We start from the raw sequence: 21498 nt of genomic DNA, 5'->3' as shown, positions 1-21498 counted from the left end.
TTTTTGAGTTGTAGTGGTAATTTTGTTTCATAGAATACATTGAGTTATGAGATGGTCGCTCCAGTGCGTCTTGTTTATTTGCTGGTGTGGCTTTAGGAACTTAGTGTGGGTGTTGATAGAGTCACTGCTTTTATGAAGAAGTAGGAGGCCAAATAGGACTGGGTCTTCTGTGTCAAAATGCAAGGCACAGGTCACCTAGCAGCCACCTGTAAGCTACTGGATATAAGGATAGTCATACTAATCTGATGGGGTAGTTGAAGGATTTAAGAACTGGGCTTGATAGAAGAATTTCCTGTATATGGTGGAAACATGATCGAGAGTGAGTTAACCACAAAAGTACCCAGATCTCTTATGTCTGTGTCTTTCTGAAGCATATGAGGTAGAAGCAACTTTTCTGCAAAATGCTACTATGCTGCATTTTTTTTCATTTAGTTTAAGACTGTTTTTAAAACGCCATGTATTTGCATATTCCAGCCCTTGCTGGAGCTGTTTTGTATTAGTGGATAAGTGGATAAGCAGTACCCAATTTGCAGTCGTCAGTAAACTTGGTCAATAACACTTCTGGAATATTTCCTCGGATGTCTGCAGAATAAGTGCCAAACAGGAGAGGGCCCAGAATTGATACCTGTGGCGCCCTACTTGTTACAATTTTATATTCAGAAATGGAACTAGCAACTTTCACAACCTGTAATCTGTTGGCTAGCCAGTTTGCAGTCCAGCTGACAATGCAGGGGTTTACATTCAGTTTGTTTAATTTTTTTTTAGTAATACCATATTGGGGATAGTACCAAAAGTCTTGGCCAGGTCAAGATGAGCAGTGCATATGGAATGACCACTGTCCACAGCCCCTCATCCTTTTTCAGAGATGCTTACTAGGTTCAGGAAATAGTACCTGTCCTTCACAAAACCAGACTGATTGGGCTCTAGATCATTTTAGTTGTTAAGTCGCCTTTATCTGCATAAAGGAGTTCTGCTATGATATGTTCCATGGCTTTACATGTAGGGCTGGTGAGGCTGATGGATCTGTAATCACCTGGACTTGTAGAGGGCTGAGGTTGAACAGTTTAAGTAGAGGCTCAGACCGTGCCTAAATGTAGCATGAGCATGTAGCCTGGTATATTGTCTGGTCCCATGGAAGTATTATTTTTAGTCTTAACAGGGATTCTAAGACTTATTCCAAGGTTATTTCAGGTCAAACTAAATTTTCAGGGATATTGGGGGCAACAATGTGGGTAGGAGTAGTAAAGTTGGCATTAAATTTGTCTGCCAGTATATTAGCTGTATCCTTGAGGTCAAGATGGGTGACTATATTGGGGGTAAGTGCATTGCATTGTTAGACATTCTTCAGTTATGCCAGAATATTAAGGAATAATGATTTGTATTTTCCTTTGGAATCTGTAGCAATCTTAAGTTCATACTCTTTACATTTATTAGTAGCCAGTGCCAAATTCACAACACTATGCCCAAGTCCTAGCAGTTGAGAGCCGTGATGTGAAGACATGGGAACTCTATTTGCAATTTTGAATTGTAAAACTTAATTCTTGTGCAGTTTTGACTGATTTGATACAAATGATTTAGCATGCAGGTTTATGCAGTCTCTTCTTTGTGATGGCTGTCTTAAGGGTTTGCTCTTTTGCAAAGGAGCAGCTAGATGTATTACAAGCAGTATTTGAAGCAAATCTCTTAGAAAGCATAACAGACTTTTGCATGTTCTTTGCTGACTGCTGTATGTGTGTGTGTCCTTGCATGCCTTAGCACTGACTTGTGTGTAATGCTTTCAGTATTTTGGAACCATAAACTGATGAAAGCCGACTCTCCATGGCCACTGTTAACTTTACTAGCAACTTCTCTGTCTTTACTCTGTATTTTGTTGCTTTCTTTCATCAGTGCAGCTTCATTTTTCTGCTTATAACTTGGCATATTTTTCTCACCTTTTCCCATGTGTATTTTTCAGTATTTTTTCCTTTCACCCTTCTTTGATGTAGAGCTGCTTGCAGCTGTCAGAAGTTGCATTTTCTTTGCCTTTGGTTTGTGCTTTGAACATGCAGCCTTGTGTTATATTTGTAACATTCGTTTGCTTCATCAGTCACTGGAAATGTATATTTTCTGTTTCGAAGTATCCTTTTCTTTAGTTCACTGAATAGTCTCCATCCATTTTCAAAGTATTGTGTTTAATGTCAACATCTTTCATTTGAGTTAGTAGCTGTGCCACATTCTTTACGGCGTGTTATAAAAGAGCTTTTTGACGTCATATTACGTTGGGAAGAAAAGTCAAGTAAGAAGAAAGTTGTGATAATCATTCAGAACAGGAACACGGTGATGGTTTCCACACCACTTGGAAGACCACTCCATTTCAAATTTTTATTACGATGACTGCCTTAGATATGTTCTATTCACCAAAAAGACCTCGGAACTAAAGTATTGTTGTGGACTAGTCATCTATATACTAAAATTAAAGCCACATGACTTGTGTAAATATGTATTGCTAGAAACCATTTGAAATGAAATTGCAACTTGTATTATGTTACGCATCGCTTTACATAAACGTCAAAATCTAGTAATTGCTAGCCAAATCTTTTACTGTGACAACGAATATAGTTTGTTGGAATATACTGATTACTTAAACAAGGATAACGACTTACCAAGATGGAGTTAAATTTTGAAAGAAAAAACAGACCTCTTTTTAACTAAAATATTAATGCATGCAGTTTTCACACAACTATTCACAGAAAAGATGTGGTTAGCACTTCCTTCATATACTTTGCTAATGTGCATTCATTTCATTTTAAAGAAGCGTTGTTAAAGGCCAGATGATTAAGCAAGTTTGACAGTTGATATTGAGTTTGAAAATTAAATTGGAAATTTGGATAAATTTTGATGTAATGCGATCCTATCTCGCCTACATTCATAACTGATGGGCTCGGAGCCGAGAATCGGCTCCGACTCGGCCGATACACTAGCACGAAGTCTCTCATTGGCTAGGCCAACCCCCTTATCCCAGGATGCACCACGCCCAAACCCCCAGATCTCGTTTGCCACTTCTGAAGTAACTATCCTCCTTCCACCGTCCCTAAGGGACTGCCCGACTGTGAGTCTCTGGAGCCAGTCGGGGGTCGATTTTCGGAGCATCCAAGGGCCTGGGGTTCCATCACTCAGGATCAGTGAGTGCTTCGTATCATCGCCGGAGGTTACACCATTCCCTTTATCTGTCCCCCTCCACCGTCAAGGAAAATCCCGGACGTGCCACCCAGTCAACGGGATCAAGCAGCCATAGAGGTCGCAAAGCTGCTCGGAAAGGGAGTCATCCAGCCAGTCCCCGCAGACCAGACCGGATTAGGAACTTACTCAGTTATTTTTGGTGCCGAAAAGAACAGGGGACTTGAGACCCATTCTGGACCTCAGCCACCTAAACCGCTTCATAAAGAAGTCCAAGTTCCAGATGGCCACATTGCAGTCCATTTTCCCATTGCTGGAAAAAGGAGTATGGATGTGCTCCATCGATCTCAAGGATGCCTATTATCATATCAAGATAAACAGGTCGTCCAGGATACATTTACGCTTCCGCCTAGCAGCCAGTCACTTCCAGTTCCGAGCCCTGCCCTTTGGTCTCACCACAGCCCCCAGGGTGTTTACCAAACGTCTGGCAGTGGTGATGGCTCACCTGAGACGTCTGGGATTCCAGGTGTTTCCATATCTAGACAACTGGCTCCTCACCGCCCCCACCAGGCATCTTCTTATTCAAGCCGTGAGTGCTACCATCGAATTGGGACATCTATTAGGAATTGCATTCAACTGGCAAAAGTCTGTATTGCTGCCATCACAGCGTGTTGCCTTTATAGGCGCAGAGCTAGACTCTGTCGAGATGCGAGCATTCCTTCCTACAGAGAGGATAAAGATACTACAAAACCAAGTCCTAGCCTTACTACCCCAAACCAAAGCCCCAGCCAGGATGGTTCTTCAGCTTTTGGGGTCGATGGCGGCCGCCATTCTTCTGGTCCCTCTGGCAAGATTGCACATGCGAATTCTCCAGTGGCTCCTGTCGACCCAGTGGTCATACCAAGATCTGCCCTTGTCCTACCCGATTCTCATTATGGATTCCTGCTGGCGAGATCTTCGTTGGTGGCTCCTCTCCTCCAACTTGAACCAGGGGCGACTCTTCTGTCCCCCCTCCCCCATTGCCACTGTGACCACGGATGCCTCCCAGATAGGGTGGGGGGACATTATCTGGACAGGGCGGTTCAAGGCACGTGGCAGGATCACGAAACCCACTTACACATCAATGTCCTGGAGATGAGGGCAGTGCTTCTAGCGTTGCAGGCACTTCACAGCTCTCTTCCCAAGGGTACTATCTCAATCTTCTCAGACAATATGGCGGTAGTATGGTACCTAAACAAGCAGGGAGGAACCAGGTCTTATCCTCTTTGCAGAGAAGCCATGAGAGTTTGGAACTGGGCAATCGCTTCCCAGAGATTTCTAGTGGCAACGCACATTCCGGGGAAGTCCATTGTGATAGCAGACAGGCTGAGCAGAGTTATTCTGATGCCTCACGAGTGGTCCCTGAACCACTGAGTAGCGGCTCGGATCTTTGCCAAATGGGGGTTTCCCTGTTGCGACCTTTTCGCCAACCCCTGGAACACGAAGTGCAGCAATTTCTAATCCCTGACCCCCCCCCCGTCCCAGGAACGCTCTAGTCCACAATTGGCCCTCTGGTCTGCTCTACGCCTTCCCTCCAGTCCCACTACTGTAAAAAGTGATTCAGAAGGCGATCTGCTTGGGAAGCAACATGATTTTGATCGCACCACACTGGCCCCGCCAAGTTTGGTTTCCCTTCCTTTGGAAGTATACAGTGAAGGATCCTTGGATTCTGGACCCAGCTCCAGACCTCCTGACTCTTCAGTCAGGTCAGGCCCATCCATCACTGCGAACTCTCAAGCTAACGACTTGGCTGCTCCACTTCCTACCTTAGTCAGACAGCATATCCTTTCGCCTGAAGTGGTCCGGATTCTGTCTTCCTCTCTCAGAGCTTCCACTAAGGAGATATATTCTAATAAATGGAAAAGGTTTGCCATTTGGGCCCAGCAGCACAACCTTGACCCTCTGACAGCCCCGGTGTCCACAGTATTAGATTTTTTGGCAACTCTCTTTAGACAGGGTTCTGCTTTCTCCACGCTTAAAGTCTAATTGGCAGTGATTTCGAATTATCATGTTGCCTTTGAGCCTTCACTCATGAGTCATACGTTGTGTTAAGGCCTTTCTTACGGGAGCTTGGTTGCTTCGCCCCCCCCGGTGTGGCAACCTGTTTTGCCTTGGGATTTGAATGTAGTTTTAGGAGCCTTGACGTCTCATCCCTACGAGCCGGCGGCCACTTGTAAGCAAAACTTCTTATCTTGGAAGACTGCCTTCTTGGTAGCTATTACTTCAGCCAGAAGAGTTTCGGAGCTTCAAGCCCCCTCTGTTAAGCCCCCTTATCTGATCTTTCACAAAGACAGAGCATCTCTAAGACTAAACCCGTCATTTCTTCCGAAAGTTTCTTCTGCTCTTTGTCTGCAGCAATCTATAGAGCTACCAGTTTTCTTTCCAAAATTTTCCAACAAGGCAGAATACAGACTTCACCAGTTGGATGTGCATAGACAACTGAGGTTTTACTTGGATAGGACACAGCAGCAGAGGAAATCAGACCAGTTGTTTGTGGCCTTTGCAGATAACAGGATTGGCAAAGCAGTAACTAAGACTACTATTGCTAGGTGGATTAGGGATTGTGTTTTATTTATTTATGCATCAACAGGAAGGGACCTTCCATTTCCAGTTAAAGCGCATTCTACTAGGGCTATGGCTACTTCAGTGGCCTTCCATGCCAGACTGTCAGTGGATGAGATATGTGCAGTGGCCACTTGGGCTTCTCCACATACTTTTATTTCTCATTACAAGCTGGATGTGGCCTCTAGAGGTCGGGCGTCCTTTGGTTCCACAGTGCTCAGGAGTGTTTTCCAGTGAGCCTCCCAGGATCTAGGTGCTAGGGACGCTGTCCCATCAGTTATGAATGTAGGCAAGATAAGATCGCATTACATCTTTTAGTTATGTACTTACCATAACGATAGATGTATGTGATCCATCTCGCCTACATTCGTACGTACCCGCCCTCCTTCCCCCTACCTGTTGGATCTGGAGGAAACACTATTGTACAATTGTAGTGGCTCATGTGAGTGAGTTGTTGTGGGGCAAACAAGATCTGGGGGTTTGGGCGTGGTGCATCCTGGGATAAGGGGGTTGGCCCAGCCAATGAGAGACTTCGTGCTAGTGTATTGGCCGAGTCGGAGCCGATTCTCTGCTCCGAGCCCATCAGTTATGAATGTAGGCGAGATGGGTCACATACATCTATCGTTATGGTAAGTACATAACTAAAAGTTTGTGTAGTATCCTGTCTTCTAAACAAAAAGGTGGTACAAGGCCATCTGCATGACAAATTCAGTTATATTTTTCAAAATCCGCTATAAAATCAAGATCATTATCATTTCCTTTGACTTTTGGATTCCTGTATTATTAAATATATAGTTTAAAATAAACAGAAAATTCTGCAAGGAAATGTGTGCATCAGTCAGACTGTCGATAATGAACTAGTGCTCACTGATTAGAACTGTAACATTTAAGGCCATTGGTGAAGGCTGGCACAACTGCTAATAGCAGTCCTAAGGGCGTGTAAGTTTTGTTTTGGCAAATATTGCTTCATTTTATTGTTAAAACGCAGAAAGAAGCTATAAACATTGAAGGTGTTTAATTATAGGTCAAAGAATGTCAGTTATGCTGCTAGCTGTGTATCTTGGTTCGCTCTTTATTTATAGTGCATTTGTAGAGCTTTGAGTAGTAGTTATGAGTATGCATATGCTGTAAGGAAGGAAAGTAAGAAAAACGCCCTTTTTAAGCACAGATTAACATGGAATAACTTTAAGGATTGTTTTCTTTTTATTGGACAAGATTACTTTAGATATCAGCTGTGTGGATTTTCAAAGGGAGCTAAATTGTCATGAATGTAAATGGCAAGTTAAACTCAGTGCTTGTATTTCAGGGTTGAATGAGCATGTCAGTTTTAAAGCTGCTTTAAAATAATGGCACCTTAAACATTATTTATTGACAATGATGAACGCGTAATAGCAAGTGGTACATTTTGTTTTTGTCATTCATTAAAGTTCTTATTTTATGATCTCTTGGACCCTGCTTTATTCTGTTGCTATTGCGTGTTTATCGCTGTCTGTCTTGTTTAAACAACTGAATATTTGTCCTGGTTGGCATTTATTTTATTTAGATAATATTTATTCATTAATTTATTGACATTTGTTTACTGGGAAAGTCCGACTGGTCAATTTTCAGTGGAGGCCTGTGGAATAAAGCTTCATTTAACAGAAATTCTTTTTTCCAAAGACATCGCATAAAAAACAGTTGAAATTTTTGCATAAAAAACAGTTGAAAATTATGCATTTCAAAAATAATCAACGATGTTGCAAGGCACAGAAGTATAACAAAAATATGTTACAAAGAGAACAATGAGAAAAAGCAAAGTAAAACTCTGTGTACAGTTCTGGAGAGTGTCCTTTTGGCAATTCAAAGTAGTAATAAGTAAAAAATAGTGTGTTTAGTTTAATTGTAACTATAAAGGGGGAGAGAGGATAGCCAGGTGAAGATGAAGTGGTGACGGGTAGAGGATCTGTGCAGGTAAAGGTGGAGAAAAGTCGACAACACTGATGTTCAACTGGGGGCATAGCATGAGCAGAGCCATGAGTTTGATAGGTGGTCTTTCAGAAGATGCTTGAATGAAGGATGGTAAGTTGCAGTTTTAATAGCCTGTGGAATAGAATTCCACGTTTTGACAACAGAGTAGTAGTAAAGTCCATTTCCAGTTGTTTTTTTTTTTTTAGGTTTATAGATCATACGTTGTTTATCATTAGAACTAAGGAGTCTGGGTGATAGGAAGGAAGAATAGAGTTTAGTGCGGCACAGGCATGGGGTTTATAGATGATATCGGCAGTAGCTAGTTGTACAAAGTCCAGGTAGTGGGCTATTTCAAGCCAGTTTAAATTCCTAAGGGCCTTGTAGTGATGTGTATAGTATTGTTTATTGGCAGCAACTTTATTGTAGCACATGTTTAGTTTTAACAGGTACTTGCAAGTTGTTATGAATAGGGACATCATATAAGAGTCAATGAAGGAGATAATTGGGTGATAGGATGATTTTAGCAGAGGTAGTATAAACGTTTTCATGTCTAAGTTTCTGGTGATTTTTTTTTTATATATTTTGAATGTGGAGTTCAAATTTGAAGTTGTCATTAATTGTTACACTAAGCAGTTTTGTATGGGGTACAATTTCTATCTCTGTGTTAAGTGAGAAGATTTTGAAGCCGGATTTGTCCTTCAGATGTGCTTTTGGGAGGAATAGGAGTAGTTCTGTTTTTTGAGGGTTGAGTAATAATTAGGCATTATGAAGCCGGTTTTCAACAGAGGTGAAGGCTTTTTGTGAGATTCCAAGAAGATGCTCCAGAGTGTGTCTTATGAGCATATGTCAATTCATCAGCATACTGTATAAGTGATGCTTGCCTAGAAGAGGTAATTAATTAAAATGTCAGAGAAGTGGACCAAGAATTGAGCCTTGAGGTACACCAGTGGTAACAGGGTGGTGAGGAGAGAAAGTATGTTGCCATATAACATTTTGCTATCTGTCAGATAGGTAGCTTTTAACTTACTGAAGTGAAGGAGATGATAGGCCAAGATGGTGCAGTTGTTGAGTTTATGAGAGATGGTATAGAGGGCTTTGGACAGATCTAGAAATATGGAAGAGATAAGTTTGCCAGTGTCCCTTTTCTTGTTTATATTATCTAAAAATAATAGTGCAGTAGTTGTGCTATAACCAGGGAGGAATCCATGCCGACTACTGGTTAATGGCTATTCTGAGAGGATATGACAAAGAAGTTGAATGTGGATACATTTTTCTAGGATTTTTGAGACTGGAGAAAATTGCAGTGGGATGAAAGTCTGAGACTTCTGTAGAGTTTCCTCCCTTGTGCAGTGTGATGTATGATCTTTTCTAAATAGTTGGGACATCAGATTCCTGTATGGCACTATTAATCAAGAAGGTTACTGGGTAAGATACAACTGTTATCCAGGCAATCATAGATAAGTCCTAGGCTGTTGATTTGTCGGAATTTTAAGAAGTCTAGCTTTACATTCCCATGGGACACTTTTAGCTCCTATATGGTGGCATATGAGTAACCCAGAGGCAGGCAGAATAAGAATATGCGGGGACATTTACTTTTATTTTATTTATTTTATTTTATTTTACATTTGTTGACCGGGCTAGTCCAACTGGATACATGTCCATTTTCAGTGGAGGCCCGGGGAGAAAAGCTCCAAGGTCATGGTTAGATTAACAAATACAATGATGATGTTACGCAAGTTAATACTAGTTAATACAAATACAATGATAAACCTATAACAAGTGAATACAATTAAATACACTGATGCTTAAAGACCAAATAAGAGAAGCAAGAATTATATAAATGATTTAACGAGATACAGATTTGAACAGCCAGACAAGCAGGGCTAAATAGAGCGTTCTTTGGTTTTTGGGTTAGGTGGAGGCTGAGAGAAGCCTAGGTACGGCAGGGACAATAGCTTTTAGTCTGGACTGGAGCAAGGGCATAACCATTTGGATTTCAGGTATGCTCTAAGATGTAATTTAAATTGGTACTGAGAGGTCATAAGTCTTAGGTTGATTGGTAGGGCGTTCCAGGATTTGCCAATGGAATTGGCATATAGTGCTTCACCACCAGCGTTATTAGATTTAATGGTCCGTACTTGTAGACTTTTGGAAGACCTGAGGGAGTTAAGGTTGGAGTACGGGGTAAGTATTTTGTTCAGTGAGGGGGTTTTATCTGGATGGTTGATAATTTTAGGAAGACCTGAGGGAGTTAAGGTTGGAGTGCGGGGTAAGTATTTTGTTCAGTGAGGGGGTTTTATCTGGATGGTTGATAATTTTAAAAGCCTCGGTTAGCTGGTTGAATTTGAGTATATTGGGCAGTTCCAGCCATTCGAGAGACCTTAAATTTAGGCAGTGATGGGTGCGATAGGGCGTTCCTGTTATGAATCTGGCTATGTGATTGTAGGTAGTAGAAAGTTTATTAAGCTCTTTCTTGTTTAGGAAGGAGAATATCGGGGAGGCATAAAGGAGTGTGGAAAGTAGGTGGGTTCGGGCAATAGTTAGTTTGGTGTGCGGAGTTAAGAAGGCCTTTATTCTATACATTGACCCAAGTTTTTTGTTAACCGATTTAATAGTTAAATTTACATGTATATCAAATTTAAGTTTATGGTCTATGGTCACCCCTAGTAGTTTGGTATGGGATACGGGGTAGATAATGGTGCCATTATTGGAGGACACATGGAAGGTGGGGTTGTTGGTGTTGAGGGGTTCTATAGTTTGAGCAGTCACTGAAGTGGGGAAAAAGAGAAGTAATTTGGTTTTGGTAGGGTTAAGTAAGAGTTTAAGTTCCGAGAACCATTTTTCGACAGTAGAAAAGCAGTTTTGGGTAGTGGCTTGGAGTTTGGCGAGAGATTCGTCACAGCAGATCAGGGTGGAGTCATCTGCATATTGAATGCAGGTGGCTTTGGGAATAATTGAGTGTAGGCCATTTATGAAAATGGAAAAAAGAAGGGGACCAAGGATAGATCCTTGGGGGACACCAATATTAGTGGGGAGTAGGTCTGATAGGCTGTTTTGCCACTGGACCGCCTATTTTCTGCTAGAGAGATAGGCATTAAACCAACTTATGGTTAGTTTGCTAAGATGTAAGGTTTCCAGTGCCTGAAGCAGTAGTTGGTGGTTGACCATATCGAAGGCTTTCGACAGGTCTAGAAAGAGCACAGAGGATATTAGTTTATTATTGCGATTGTGGTTGACTGAGTCTACAAAGGAGAGGAGAGCTGTGGTTGTGCTATGATGGGGGCGAAAGCCATGTTGGGTATTTGATAGGAGGTTGTTATGTGTGAGGTAGGTAATGAGTTGTTTGTGGACACAGCGTTCCATAATTTTGGCTAGGGTAGACAGTATGGCTATGGGTCTATAGTTGGAAGTTTCAGTGGAGGACCCTCCTTTGTGGAGGGGGATGATATAAGAGATTTTCCAGATAGAGGGAATAGATGCTTCAGAAATGGTCCGGTTGATCAAGATTGAGACAGGGTAGGCTATGGCATCAGATGCTATTTGTAGGTATTTGGCAGGGAGCAGATCTGCCGCGAGGGTGGTTGGTTTCAGTTTTTTCAAAAGGGTGCAAATGTATGAGGTGGAGATGGGTTGTAGGTTAAAGGCCGTTTGGGTTGTATTTATGGTTGGGGTTGCCACCGAGGGAGGCGTGGCAAGCTTACTGGCAAGGGACTGGATGGTCTCGGTGAAAAAAGAATTAAAGGAGTTGGCTATTTCTGTTGGGTCATTGTCCATGAGTTTGTCGGGGGTGGGGGTAGTAGACTTACCGGGATGTAGTAAGTGGTTAAAACCAGCCCAGAATTTTTTAGGATTATATTGATGTTTGTTTTGGAGGTGACAGAAATATTGTTTTTTATCAGATTTAACGGCTACTTTGGTAGAATTTCTAAGCTGGAGGAACTTGATGCGGTCTAGGGGGGTTTTTGTGGTTCTCCATTTATTCCAGGCCTGGTCTCTGATTCTAATTTTGGATTTAGTTTCTTGTGTTAGCCATGGTGCTATACGTTCCTTAGTTCTAGTAAGTCGTTTAGGAGCATGGGAATTGAGTATCTTGAGGAAAGTGTCATTAAAGTATGAAACACTTTCATCTAACGATAGGGTTTTAGGATGTGCCAGTTACAAGCCTTGAGATCAGCTAGGAATTGGTCAGGGACAAAATTCTTGCTATTCCTTACTAATCTAGTTATGGGGGGAGTCGGATTTGAACATTTGTGTTTTATAATAAAGGTAGCGAGGTGGTCACTAAGGTCGTTGGGAAGGGTCCCTGTGGTATAGTTATTAGGATTCCTATTAGTAAGAATCCAGTCAATAGTGCTCTCCTTTTGTTGGGCATGTCCAATTCTAGTGGGAGAAAGAATATTTTGGGAGAAACCATGTAAGTTAATGGGGAGAGGATTTGATTGGGCAGAGTAGAGAGACCAGTCTATATTAACATCTCCTAATATTATAGTTTCTTGGGGATAGTTATTAGCAAGCCAACTAAGGGTTTGTTCAAGATTTTCTACATTTTTGCCCGGTGGTAGGTAGGTTACTATGAGATTAATACTTTTTTGTCTGTTTAGGGATAGCTTAAGGGCAATCAGTTCCAGGTTAGGAACTTTTGGGGGTTGGAGTAAATTCATTGTGATGCTCAAGGAGTTCTTGAACATCACAGCTATTCCGCCACCCTTTCTGGTTGTACGATCAGCCCTGATGATGTTATATCCAGGAGGGATAATTTCCTCATCCTTGGTGCTTGGTTTGAGCCAAGTTTCTGATAAACACATTATGTCCGGGAGTGGATATCAAGCATGGCATGTAAGCTATGGACTTTATTATTAATGCTTCTAATATTGAGATGAAGCAAAAAGAGGGAGTCCGCAGGTCTACTAGCTGCACGGAGGAGGTTAGGGCCTGGGTCACTATGAGGGCCTGGGTTAGGGTGGATGTCCCCGTCATTAGTGATGGATTTTTTCAAATATTCTAGTATTTTTTGTAGTCTAGTTAGTAGTTTAAGCTGTTCCCTTAATGAGGATACTTTTGGGTATCTAAGAATAAGGTGTGTACTTTTAGGGATGAGGTGAGTAGCAGAGTAGAGAGAGGGAGGGATAAGAGTAGTGGTATTTTGGGAATACAGGGAGGTCTGACCCTTAGGAAGGTAGATTCCTGTTAGGGCTTGTGTTTCATAGGTTGTTAAGAGATACGGTAAAATGAGGAGTAAAAGTACAAGGGGGAGGGTGGTAAATGAGTTTCTGTCCATGGTGATGGGTAAGATCTCTGCGTAGATAGGGCTAGGGGAGGTACCTAGGTCCGCAGAAAGCTGGAGGTAATAGTAGGATGAGATAATTGGAGAGAGTTAGCTGGAGGTAATAGTAGGGTGAGATAATTGGAGAGAGTTAGGTAGGTGGGCGGATTAGGTTTAGTGGTGGGGAGTGGCAGAGAGATGGGGGGGAGGAGTGGACAGTTTTGATTGGGTAGTGGTAATGGGGATGGGCTTGATGACCAAATAAATGTAGAGGTAGTGGGGGTGGGTGGGAATAGGGGGCAGGGAGGGGAGCGGAGCAAGCCCGAAGGCGTAGCGCTTGCCGAGCGAGGACTACCACAGGATTTCCCTGGGTCTTAAAGGAAGCCAGGTTTTATGGTAGCTACCTGAGTTCTTTATTTTTTTTCTTTAATTTTATTTCTTTTTATTGATTTTTTAGTAGAAGGAACCTGTGTTCAATAGATATTATTCTACCTGGTTCCTTTAGTAGAGTACAAGGTGTTTAGCAAAATACAATGAAAGGGGTAGTTATTTATTTACCCTGAGTCACTTAATGGGCTTTTATCGTTGTATGTGCATTCGCACTGGTGGGGTCCTGGGGGTCCTGAGTGCCACGCGGTAAGCGTCTGGTTTTGGGGCTACCTAAGATGGAGGCAACAGAAAGAGAATAGCTTTTAAAGTGTTAGGTGATTTAGTGCAGTAAAAGACAGTTTTACACAATGCAGTAAAAGGATAAATTCGACAGACTTTGTGATCTTAAGCATTATATTAACAACTAGTAGTACTAAGCAGTGATTTCATTCCCTTGGCGACTTATGAATACTCTACAAAGCACTCTGTTAATCTGGTAAAGCAGAACGTTTGCAACCTTCCGTATGTAGCCGCTATTCTAAGGAAACATTATTCAAAAGGACATTATGCAAGTTACAGTTTACACCATTGATATATAGTAGCTAGCCTAGGGAAACATTATACAGAAGATAATAGCTAAAATTAGGTGTTTGCAGCATGAAATATTTGATAGCTAGCTTGAAATTGAGGTTACATCCTCAGACCAGGAAATTAGAGCTGACAAGCAAGTCGCACCACTTTCAACTGCAGCGTTAGGCAGTATAAGTTAAACAAAATGCGGTTATCTGCATTTAAACAGTCGCTAATGTACAGCCACATCCAGATCTGACAATTAATCTAATTTCTTGAGTAGCCTCTAGATACACGCTAATTTACATTTACTTTCAGTAGGCAAGGACGCTGTCCCATCAGTTATGAATGTAGGCAAGATAAGATCGCATTACATCTTTTAGTTATGTACTTACCATAACGATAGATGTATGTGATCCATCTCGCCATTAAATCGTCTGTCATCCCTCCTTCCCCTACCTGTTGGATCTGGAGGAAACACTATTGTACAGTTGTAGTGGCTCATGTGAGTGAGTTGTTGTGGGGCAAACAAGATCTGGGGGTTTGGGCGTGGTGCATCCTGGGATAAGGGGGTTGGCCCAGCCAATGAGAGACTTCGTGCTAGTGTATTGGCAGTCGAGCCGATTCTCTGCTCCGAGCCCATCAGTTATGAATGTAGGCGAGATGGGTCACATACATCTATCGTTATGGTAAGTACATAACTAAAAGTTTGTGTAGTATCCTGTCTTCTAAACAAAAAGGTGGTACAAGGCCATTTGCATGACAAATTCAGTTATATTTTTCAAAATCCGCTATAAAATCAAGATCATTATCATTTCCTTTGACTTTTGGATTCCTGTATTACTAAATATATAGTTTAAAATAAACAGAAAATTCTGCAAGGAAATGTGTGCATCAGTCAGACTGTCGATAATGAACTAGTGCTCACTGATTAGAACTGTAACATTTAAGGCCATTGGTGAAGGCTGGCACAACTGCTAATAGCAGTCCTAAGGGCATGTAAGTTTTGTTTTGGCAAATATTGCTTCATTTTATTGTTAAAACGCAGAAAGAAGCTATAAACATTGAAGGTGTTTAATTATAGGTCAAAGAATGTCAGTTATGCTGCTAGCTGTGTATCTTGGTTCGCTCTTTATTTATAGTGCATTTGTAGAGCTTTGAGTAGTAGTTATGAGTATGCATATGCTGTAAGGAAGGAAAGTAAGAAAAACGCCCTTTTTAAGCACAGATTAACATGGAATAACTTTAAGGATTGTTTTCTTTTTATTGGACAAGATTACTTTAGATATCAGCTGTGTGGATTTTCAAAGGGAGCTAAATTGTCATGAATGTAAATGGCAAGTTAAACTCAGTGCTTGTATTTCAGGGTTGAATGAGCATGTCAGTTTTAAAGCTGCTTTAAAATAATGGCACCTTAAACATTATTTATTGACAACGATGAACGCGTAATAGCAAGTGGTACATTTTGTTTTTGTCATTCATTAAAGTTCTTATTTTATGATCTCTTGGACCCTGCTTTATTCTGTTGCTATTGCGTGTTTATCGCTGTCTGTCTTGTTTAAACAACTGAATATTTGTCCTGGTTGACATTTATTTTATTTAGATAATATTTATTCATTAATTTATTGACATTTGTTTACTGGGAAAGTCCGACTGGTCAATTTTCAGTGGAGGCCTGTGGAATAAAGCTTCATTTAACAGAAATTCTTTTTTCCAAAGACATTGCATAAAAAACAGTTGAAAATTTTGCATAAAAAACAGTTGAAAATTATGCATTTCAAAAATAATCAACGATGTTGCAAGGCACAGAAGTATAACAAAAATATGTTACAAAGAGAACAATGAGAAAAAGCAAAGTAAAACTCTGTGTACAGTTCTGGAGAGTGTCCTTTTGGCAATTCAAAGTAGTAATAAGTAAAAAATAATGTGTTTAGTTTAATTGTAACTATAAAGGGGGAGAGAGGATAGCCAGGTGAAGATGAAGTGGTGACGGGTAGAGGATCTGTGCAGGTAAAGGTTTAGAAAAGTAGACAACACTGATGTTCAACTGGGGGCATAGCATGAGCAGAGCCATGAATTTGATAGGTGGTCTTTCAGAAGATGCTTGAATGAAGGATGGTAAGTTGCAGTTCTAATAGCCTGTGGAATAGAATTCCACGTTTTGACAACAGAGTAGTAGTAAAGTCCATTTCCAGTTGTTTTTTTTTTTTTTAGGTTTATAGATCATACGTTGTTTATCATTAGAACTAAGGAGTCTGGGTGATAGGAAGGAAGAATAGAGTTTAGTGCGGCACAGGCATGGGGTTTATAGATGATATCGGCAGTAGCTAGTTGTACAAAGTCCAGGTAGTGGGCTATTTCAAGCCAGTTTAAATTCCTAAGGGCCTTGTAGTGATGTGTATAGTATTGTTTATTGGCAGCAACTTTATTGTAGCACATGTTTAGTTTTAACAGGTACTTGCAAGTTGTTATGAATAGGGACATCATATAAGAGTGAAGGAAGGAGATAATTGGGTGATAGGATGATTTTAGCAGAGGTAGTATAAACGTTTTCATGTCTAAGTTTCTGGTGATTTTTTTATATATTTTGAATGTGGAGTTCAAATTTGAAGTTGTCATTAATTGTTACACTAAGCAGTTTTGTATGGGGTACAATTTCTATCTCTGTGTTAAGTGAGAAGATTTTGAAGCGGTTGTCCTTCAGATGTGCTTTTGGGAGGAATAGGAGTAGTTCTGTTTTTTGAGGGTTGAGTAATAATTAGGCATTATGAAGCCGGTTTTCAACAGAGGTGAAGGCTTTTTGTGAGATTCCAAGAAGATGCTCCAGAGTGTGTCTTATGAGCATATGTCAATTCATCAGCATACTGTATAAGTGATGCTTGCCTAGAAGAGGTAATTAATTAAAATGTCAGAGAAGTGGACCAAGAATTGAGCCTTGGTGTACACCAGTGGTAACAGGGTGGTGAGGAGAGAAAGTATGTTGCCATATAACATTTTGCTATCTGTCAGATAGGTAGCTTTTAACTTACTGAAGTGAAGGAGATGATAGGCCAAGATGGTGCAGTTGTTGAGTTTATGAGAGATGGTATAGAGGGCTTTGGACAGATCTAGAAATATGGAAGAGATAAGTTTGCCAGTGTCCCTTTTCTTGTTTATATTATCTAAAAATAATAGTGCAGTAGTTGTGCTATAACCAGGGAGGAATCCATGCCGACTACTGGTTAATGGCTATTCTGAGAGGATATGGCAAAGAAGTTGAATGTGGATACATTTTTCTAGGATTTTTGAGACTGGAGAAAATTGCAGTGGGATGAAAGTCTGAGACTTCTGTAGAGTTTCCTCCCTTGTGCAGTGTGATGTATGATCTTTTCTAAATAGTTGGGACATCAGATTCCTGTATGGCACTATTAATCAAGAAGGTTACTGGGTAAGATACAACTGTTATCCAGGCAATCATAGATAAGTCCTAGGCTGTTGATTTGTCGGAATTTTAAGAAGTCTAGCTTTACATTCCCATGGGACACTTTTAGCTCCTATATGGTGGCATATGAGTAACCCAGAGGCAGGCAGAATAAGAATATGCGGGGACATTTACTTGTTGCTCCTTTCCATGAGAGACAGGGATGCTAAACTGGTAGTAATTTTTGGTTTCCTATTTAGATGGACAAATTAAGTCTGAATAGAGTAAGAGAGTTGCTTTGTATTTTTGGAGAAGGTGGTTCCATAGAGGTAGTATTATCTGAGATGCACATTTACTCTCCATCATGCCCTGTTTAGATTTTGATCAGGTGTTTGCTTTACCATTGCACTTGTTAATGTTTAATAGGTTTGAAAGGATAGAGTCTGTTGAGGCTCTATATACAAGGAAGAGATTGGCTCTGAGTAGTTTGCACGATGCCGAGATAAGGGGCAATGCTTTGAAATGTCTGCATGGGTTTTATGATTAAGACCCTTGAGTTTTTTTTTTTTAAATTGGGAAGGTGTTGTGGTCATTCCAGTTGTGACAAGTGCTTGGAGAGCTACATAGCAAAATGGACATTATACATGGTGACCGGTCTAATGAGCACTGCAGTGGAATGATTATATGCCTGGATCTGGACCCCCTACCTTTAGCTATAGGTTGTGCAATGAAAAGGACTTCTTTACAATAGTGGATATGCAGTGATCTAAGGATGTTGTTGACATTAGGTTCTCAGAATTTGACTATAGGATCAACTTTCATGGGGGTGTTGTCAATGTGTTAGTTACAAGGCAAGCACAACTTCCCTTGTGACAGTTACAAGGGAGGTCATAATTGTTGAAGAATTCATTTATACATTTATTGGCCTTTATTATTAGTCGAAGGATTTTGACAGCAGCTATTTCTTTGGCAAAGGCCCTCCTGGAATATCTTGGTGTCTTCTAGGGAGTTTATGATGGCAACAACTTTGCAATCAACTGCAGACTTGGTCAGATGTAGCCTCTTATTAGGTCTGACCTCCAAGAAGTAAATGCCAAAGTGAAATGGAAAAAAGATGGAACCCCTGGGTACAAAGCTAATGATAGGTGTTTTGGAGGAGATAGCCACCCACCTTAATTCCCTTGGTTCTGTTTGTGAGCCAGTTTGCTAGCCATTGAGTTATACAGGGATTTACATTTAACTAGGAGAGTTTGCCTATAATGCCTGAATGTAGGATGGTGTCAAATGCCTTTTATGAGGTCTAGATTTGTGGTATGTACTAATTTGCCCTCCATTGATTCAGTAACCTTTTCAAAAAAGTCCGTCACATTCGATAGGCAGGATCTATCCTTAACAAATCCAAACTGGCTGGGGTTGAGAGTTTGGTAGGTTACCTATGTCCATATTTATTAATTACATAATGATCCATAGCTTTACAGATGAGACTGATTAGGCTTATTGGTCTATAATTACCCGGGTCCATCAACACTCCACCTTTGTGCTAGGAGATGACTGTAACTGTCCTCCATTCATCTGACATGAAGCCTGTTTGGAGGCTGATATTGAATAGCCTGTGTAGTGGGTTTAACAAGTTTTGTTTCAGGCTGACCAGTAGGCAGTGCAGTATGTTATCTGGCTCCATGTAAGTAGTGTTCTTGGCCTTTGATATAGTGCCTTGAGGACTTGTTATTGGTAGATTTGAGGAGAAGTTACAGATGAGGCTTTGATCTGGAAATATGGGGGGGGGGGTGGCACTAGAGGTAAATTTGTCTGTAGTAGATCGGCTATAGCCTCTGAGTCTGGTACTTAGTATCATTTACAAACTGGCTTTTATTTTTATTAATTATTCCACCCCACCACCACAGTCTAAGGTTCTTATCCTTGAGGCATCCTGACATCCATGAACTCCAATGATTCTGCCCTGTGGCAGATAAACACAAGTCATTTGTTTGTCTGATGAGCCTATTGTCTTGTTTCATGTGGATTTCTCTAACCTAAACCTGGCATAGCTAATTTATCCTAGATTCTCTGGGTCAAACTGAGGGGTGCCATTCCTCTCTGCCATATGGCTGGCTCCTGTTACATGTTATGATGGAGTTTCATTGTAGGATTTTATTGTACGTCTCACACATTTCCATTTGGTATTTGGATAAAAACAGTTTTACTGGAACACTTCCATAAATTTTTCTCCTTTCCCCTTCTCTTTAAAAGCGAATCACTGATAAAGTAAGGACTTGCTGGCTAGAGTGGCTTTGAAGGTGAGAATATGCTGTCTATAATCTAGAGTTGCATCCTATAGGGACCATTCTGTAGACACTGCATTCCTTTTGCTTTAGCTGACTCCATGTTTTCACTTACATTATTATGTCTGTGGTTTGGGGTATGGGATATAGAGTACCAAGAAATCTCTTCAAGTTTTGTGGCCTCACCTTCTCTGTTCAGACCGTGCAGGTTTGCTGCTGTGGTTTTGAGAGGGGCTTTCTATATGTATGTTCCAGTACTTCACAGAACTGACACATTTAACATGATTGGTTTAATATGCAGTGGAAGACGTTTCTATTCATATGGTCCTGACTATTCAGGAAAGCATGCTGCTTCTCTTTTCTTGCTGCATGGAAAGGCAAGCAAGAGAGCATGTGTTTTGAATTCTCTATCCAATAATCTAGAAGAGACGGTCTTCCCTTCCTTTCTTTCCCTATCATCCTAGAGGTTAAATGCTTGATCTAATCCGTAATTGTAACTTGGGAACCTTGTGCACCTTCATCTCCATTCCTAGGTTCTCAGGCTTGAATACATTGCGTTTCAGTAGTGTTGTAGCTGTCTCAGAAATGCCACTGGCCTCAAGTAAACATTCATCTAGTGGTTTGTGGAGTAAGGTTGAAGAAATATTTGCTTGGATACTCCTATAACCATTGATCTTGAGCAATATTGCACTTTTCTACTTCCAGACTCCCATCAGTCTTAATTAGATTTTGAAGTTACAACTAACCAAGAGTATGTTGTATTACTGCTTAAGTAAATGTACAAGACCTTTGTTATAGTTGTATATGAGCATGCCTTCTTAAAACTGTGGTTATTTTATAAATATCATAAATTTCATGCTCATCTGTAAGGCTGGAATCCCTTGAGGAACTTGATACCTATGTATTGGTTATTTTCTGTTTACTTGTGTATACATAATGTTTCTTGTCAAGTGTATATAGTGAAGTTTCTTTTAAAACTTTACTTTTTGTAATATACAAATCTGTTTTCAGGATGAACGTTGTGTGGTCCCATTAATAATTATGGCATCATTTATGCCTGCATCATCTATTCCAACTTTCAGGTATTGCTATATTAAGATATATTTATATTTTTTATCTGAGGCAGCAATGCACAAGGTATTCCACTGAACTATGCTTTCATTGTTACAGCTGTGGAGTTGTATCCAAGCTAAGAAACTTTGATGATGGTGCAGGCGAAAGCAAATACTCCACTTTAATAGACTGTCTCTGTAAATGGGGACAGGTGGGACATATTCTGGAGTTGATTATTGACTGGCTGTCTGATGCAGTGCCACAAAACCAGGTATGTTGTAATTGCAGCATTGGTTCAATAATTTCTTGTTACAAAATCCTTTTCAAGTCTGTATATGTAATTTATGATTTATCCTGAGTCTTCCAGCAGATGTACTTGTTCACTTGACTTTTCAGTGACTTATAGGAATGGGGAGTGTACATTCATATATGCTGTTTAGCTTTTGGATTGAGCTCTAAGCAGCAGTTTATGTCATCTAAGATGAGAAGGTGGAAACCTGTCGGTGTTGCATTTTCTTTTAGATTTCAGGAACAAACTGCAAACAGACAATTTCTGAAGTAGGCAAGGACATCACCATTCCATTAGCTTATCAATGCACCTCAGAGAAGATTTTGATCTGCATATATATATATATATATATATATATATATATATATATATATATATATATATATATATATATGGGTGTACTTTTGAAGAACGAAAGTTCACTACACTACTTCGAACTTCAAAATGAAAGTGCACGGACTGGCTTTTATTTTTATTAATTATTCCACCCCACCACCACAGTCTAAGGTTCTTATCCTTGAGGCATCCTGACATCCATGAACTCCAATGATTCTGCCCTGTGGCAGAT

The 21498-nt window shown here is 40.5% G+C and overlaps 1 protein-coding gene across 2 annotated transcripts in view; it reads left to right on the top strand.

Moving 5' to 3' along the window:
* NCAPG2 (non-SMC condensin II complex subunit G2) overlaps nt 1–21498 on the top strand; it is a 1874483-nt gene that overhangs the window by 995578 nt on the left and 857407 nt on the right. For both annotated transcript variants that reach the window (XM_044062031.1, XM_044062030.1), the window contains exons 17-18: nt 20600–20670; nt 20759–20912. In XM_044062031.1, coding sequence (XP_043917966.1) covers nt 20600–20670; nt 20759–20912 — 225 coding nt within the window. The remainder of the gene's footprint in view (nt 1–20599; nt 20671–20758; nt 20913–21498) is intronic.

The sequence above is a fragment of the Protopterus annectens genome, chromosome 2.part1 (genome assembly GCF_019279795.1).
Source record: "Protopterus annectens isolate FY-2018-M chromosome 2.part1, PAN1.0, whole genome shotgun sequence".
NCBI classification, from domain to species: Eukaryota; Metazoa; Chordata; order Ceratodontiformes; family Protopteridae; genus Protopterus; species Protopterus annectens.
This window is presented reverse-complemented; position numbering and strand designations above follow the sequence as displayed.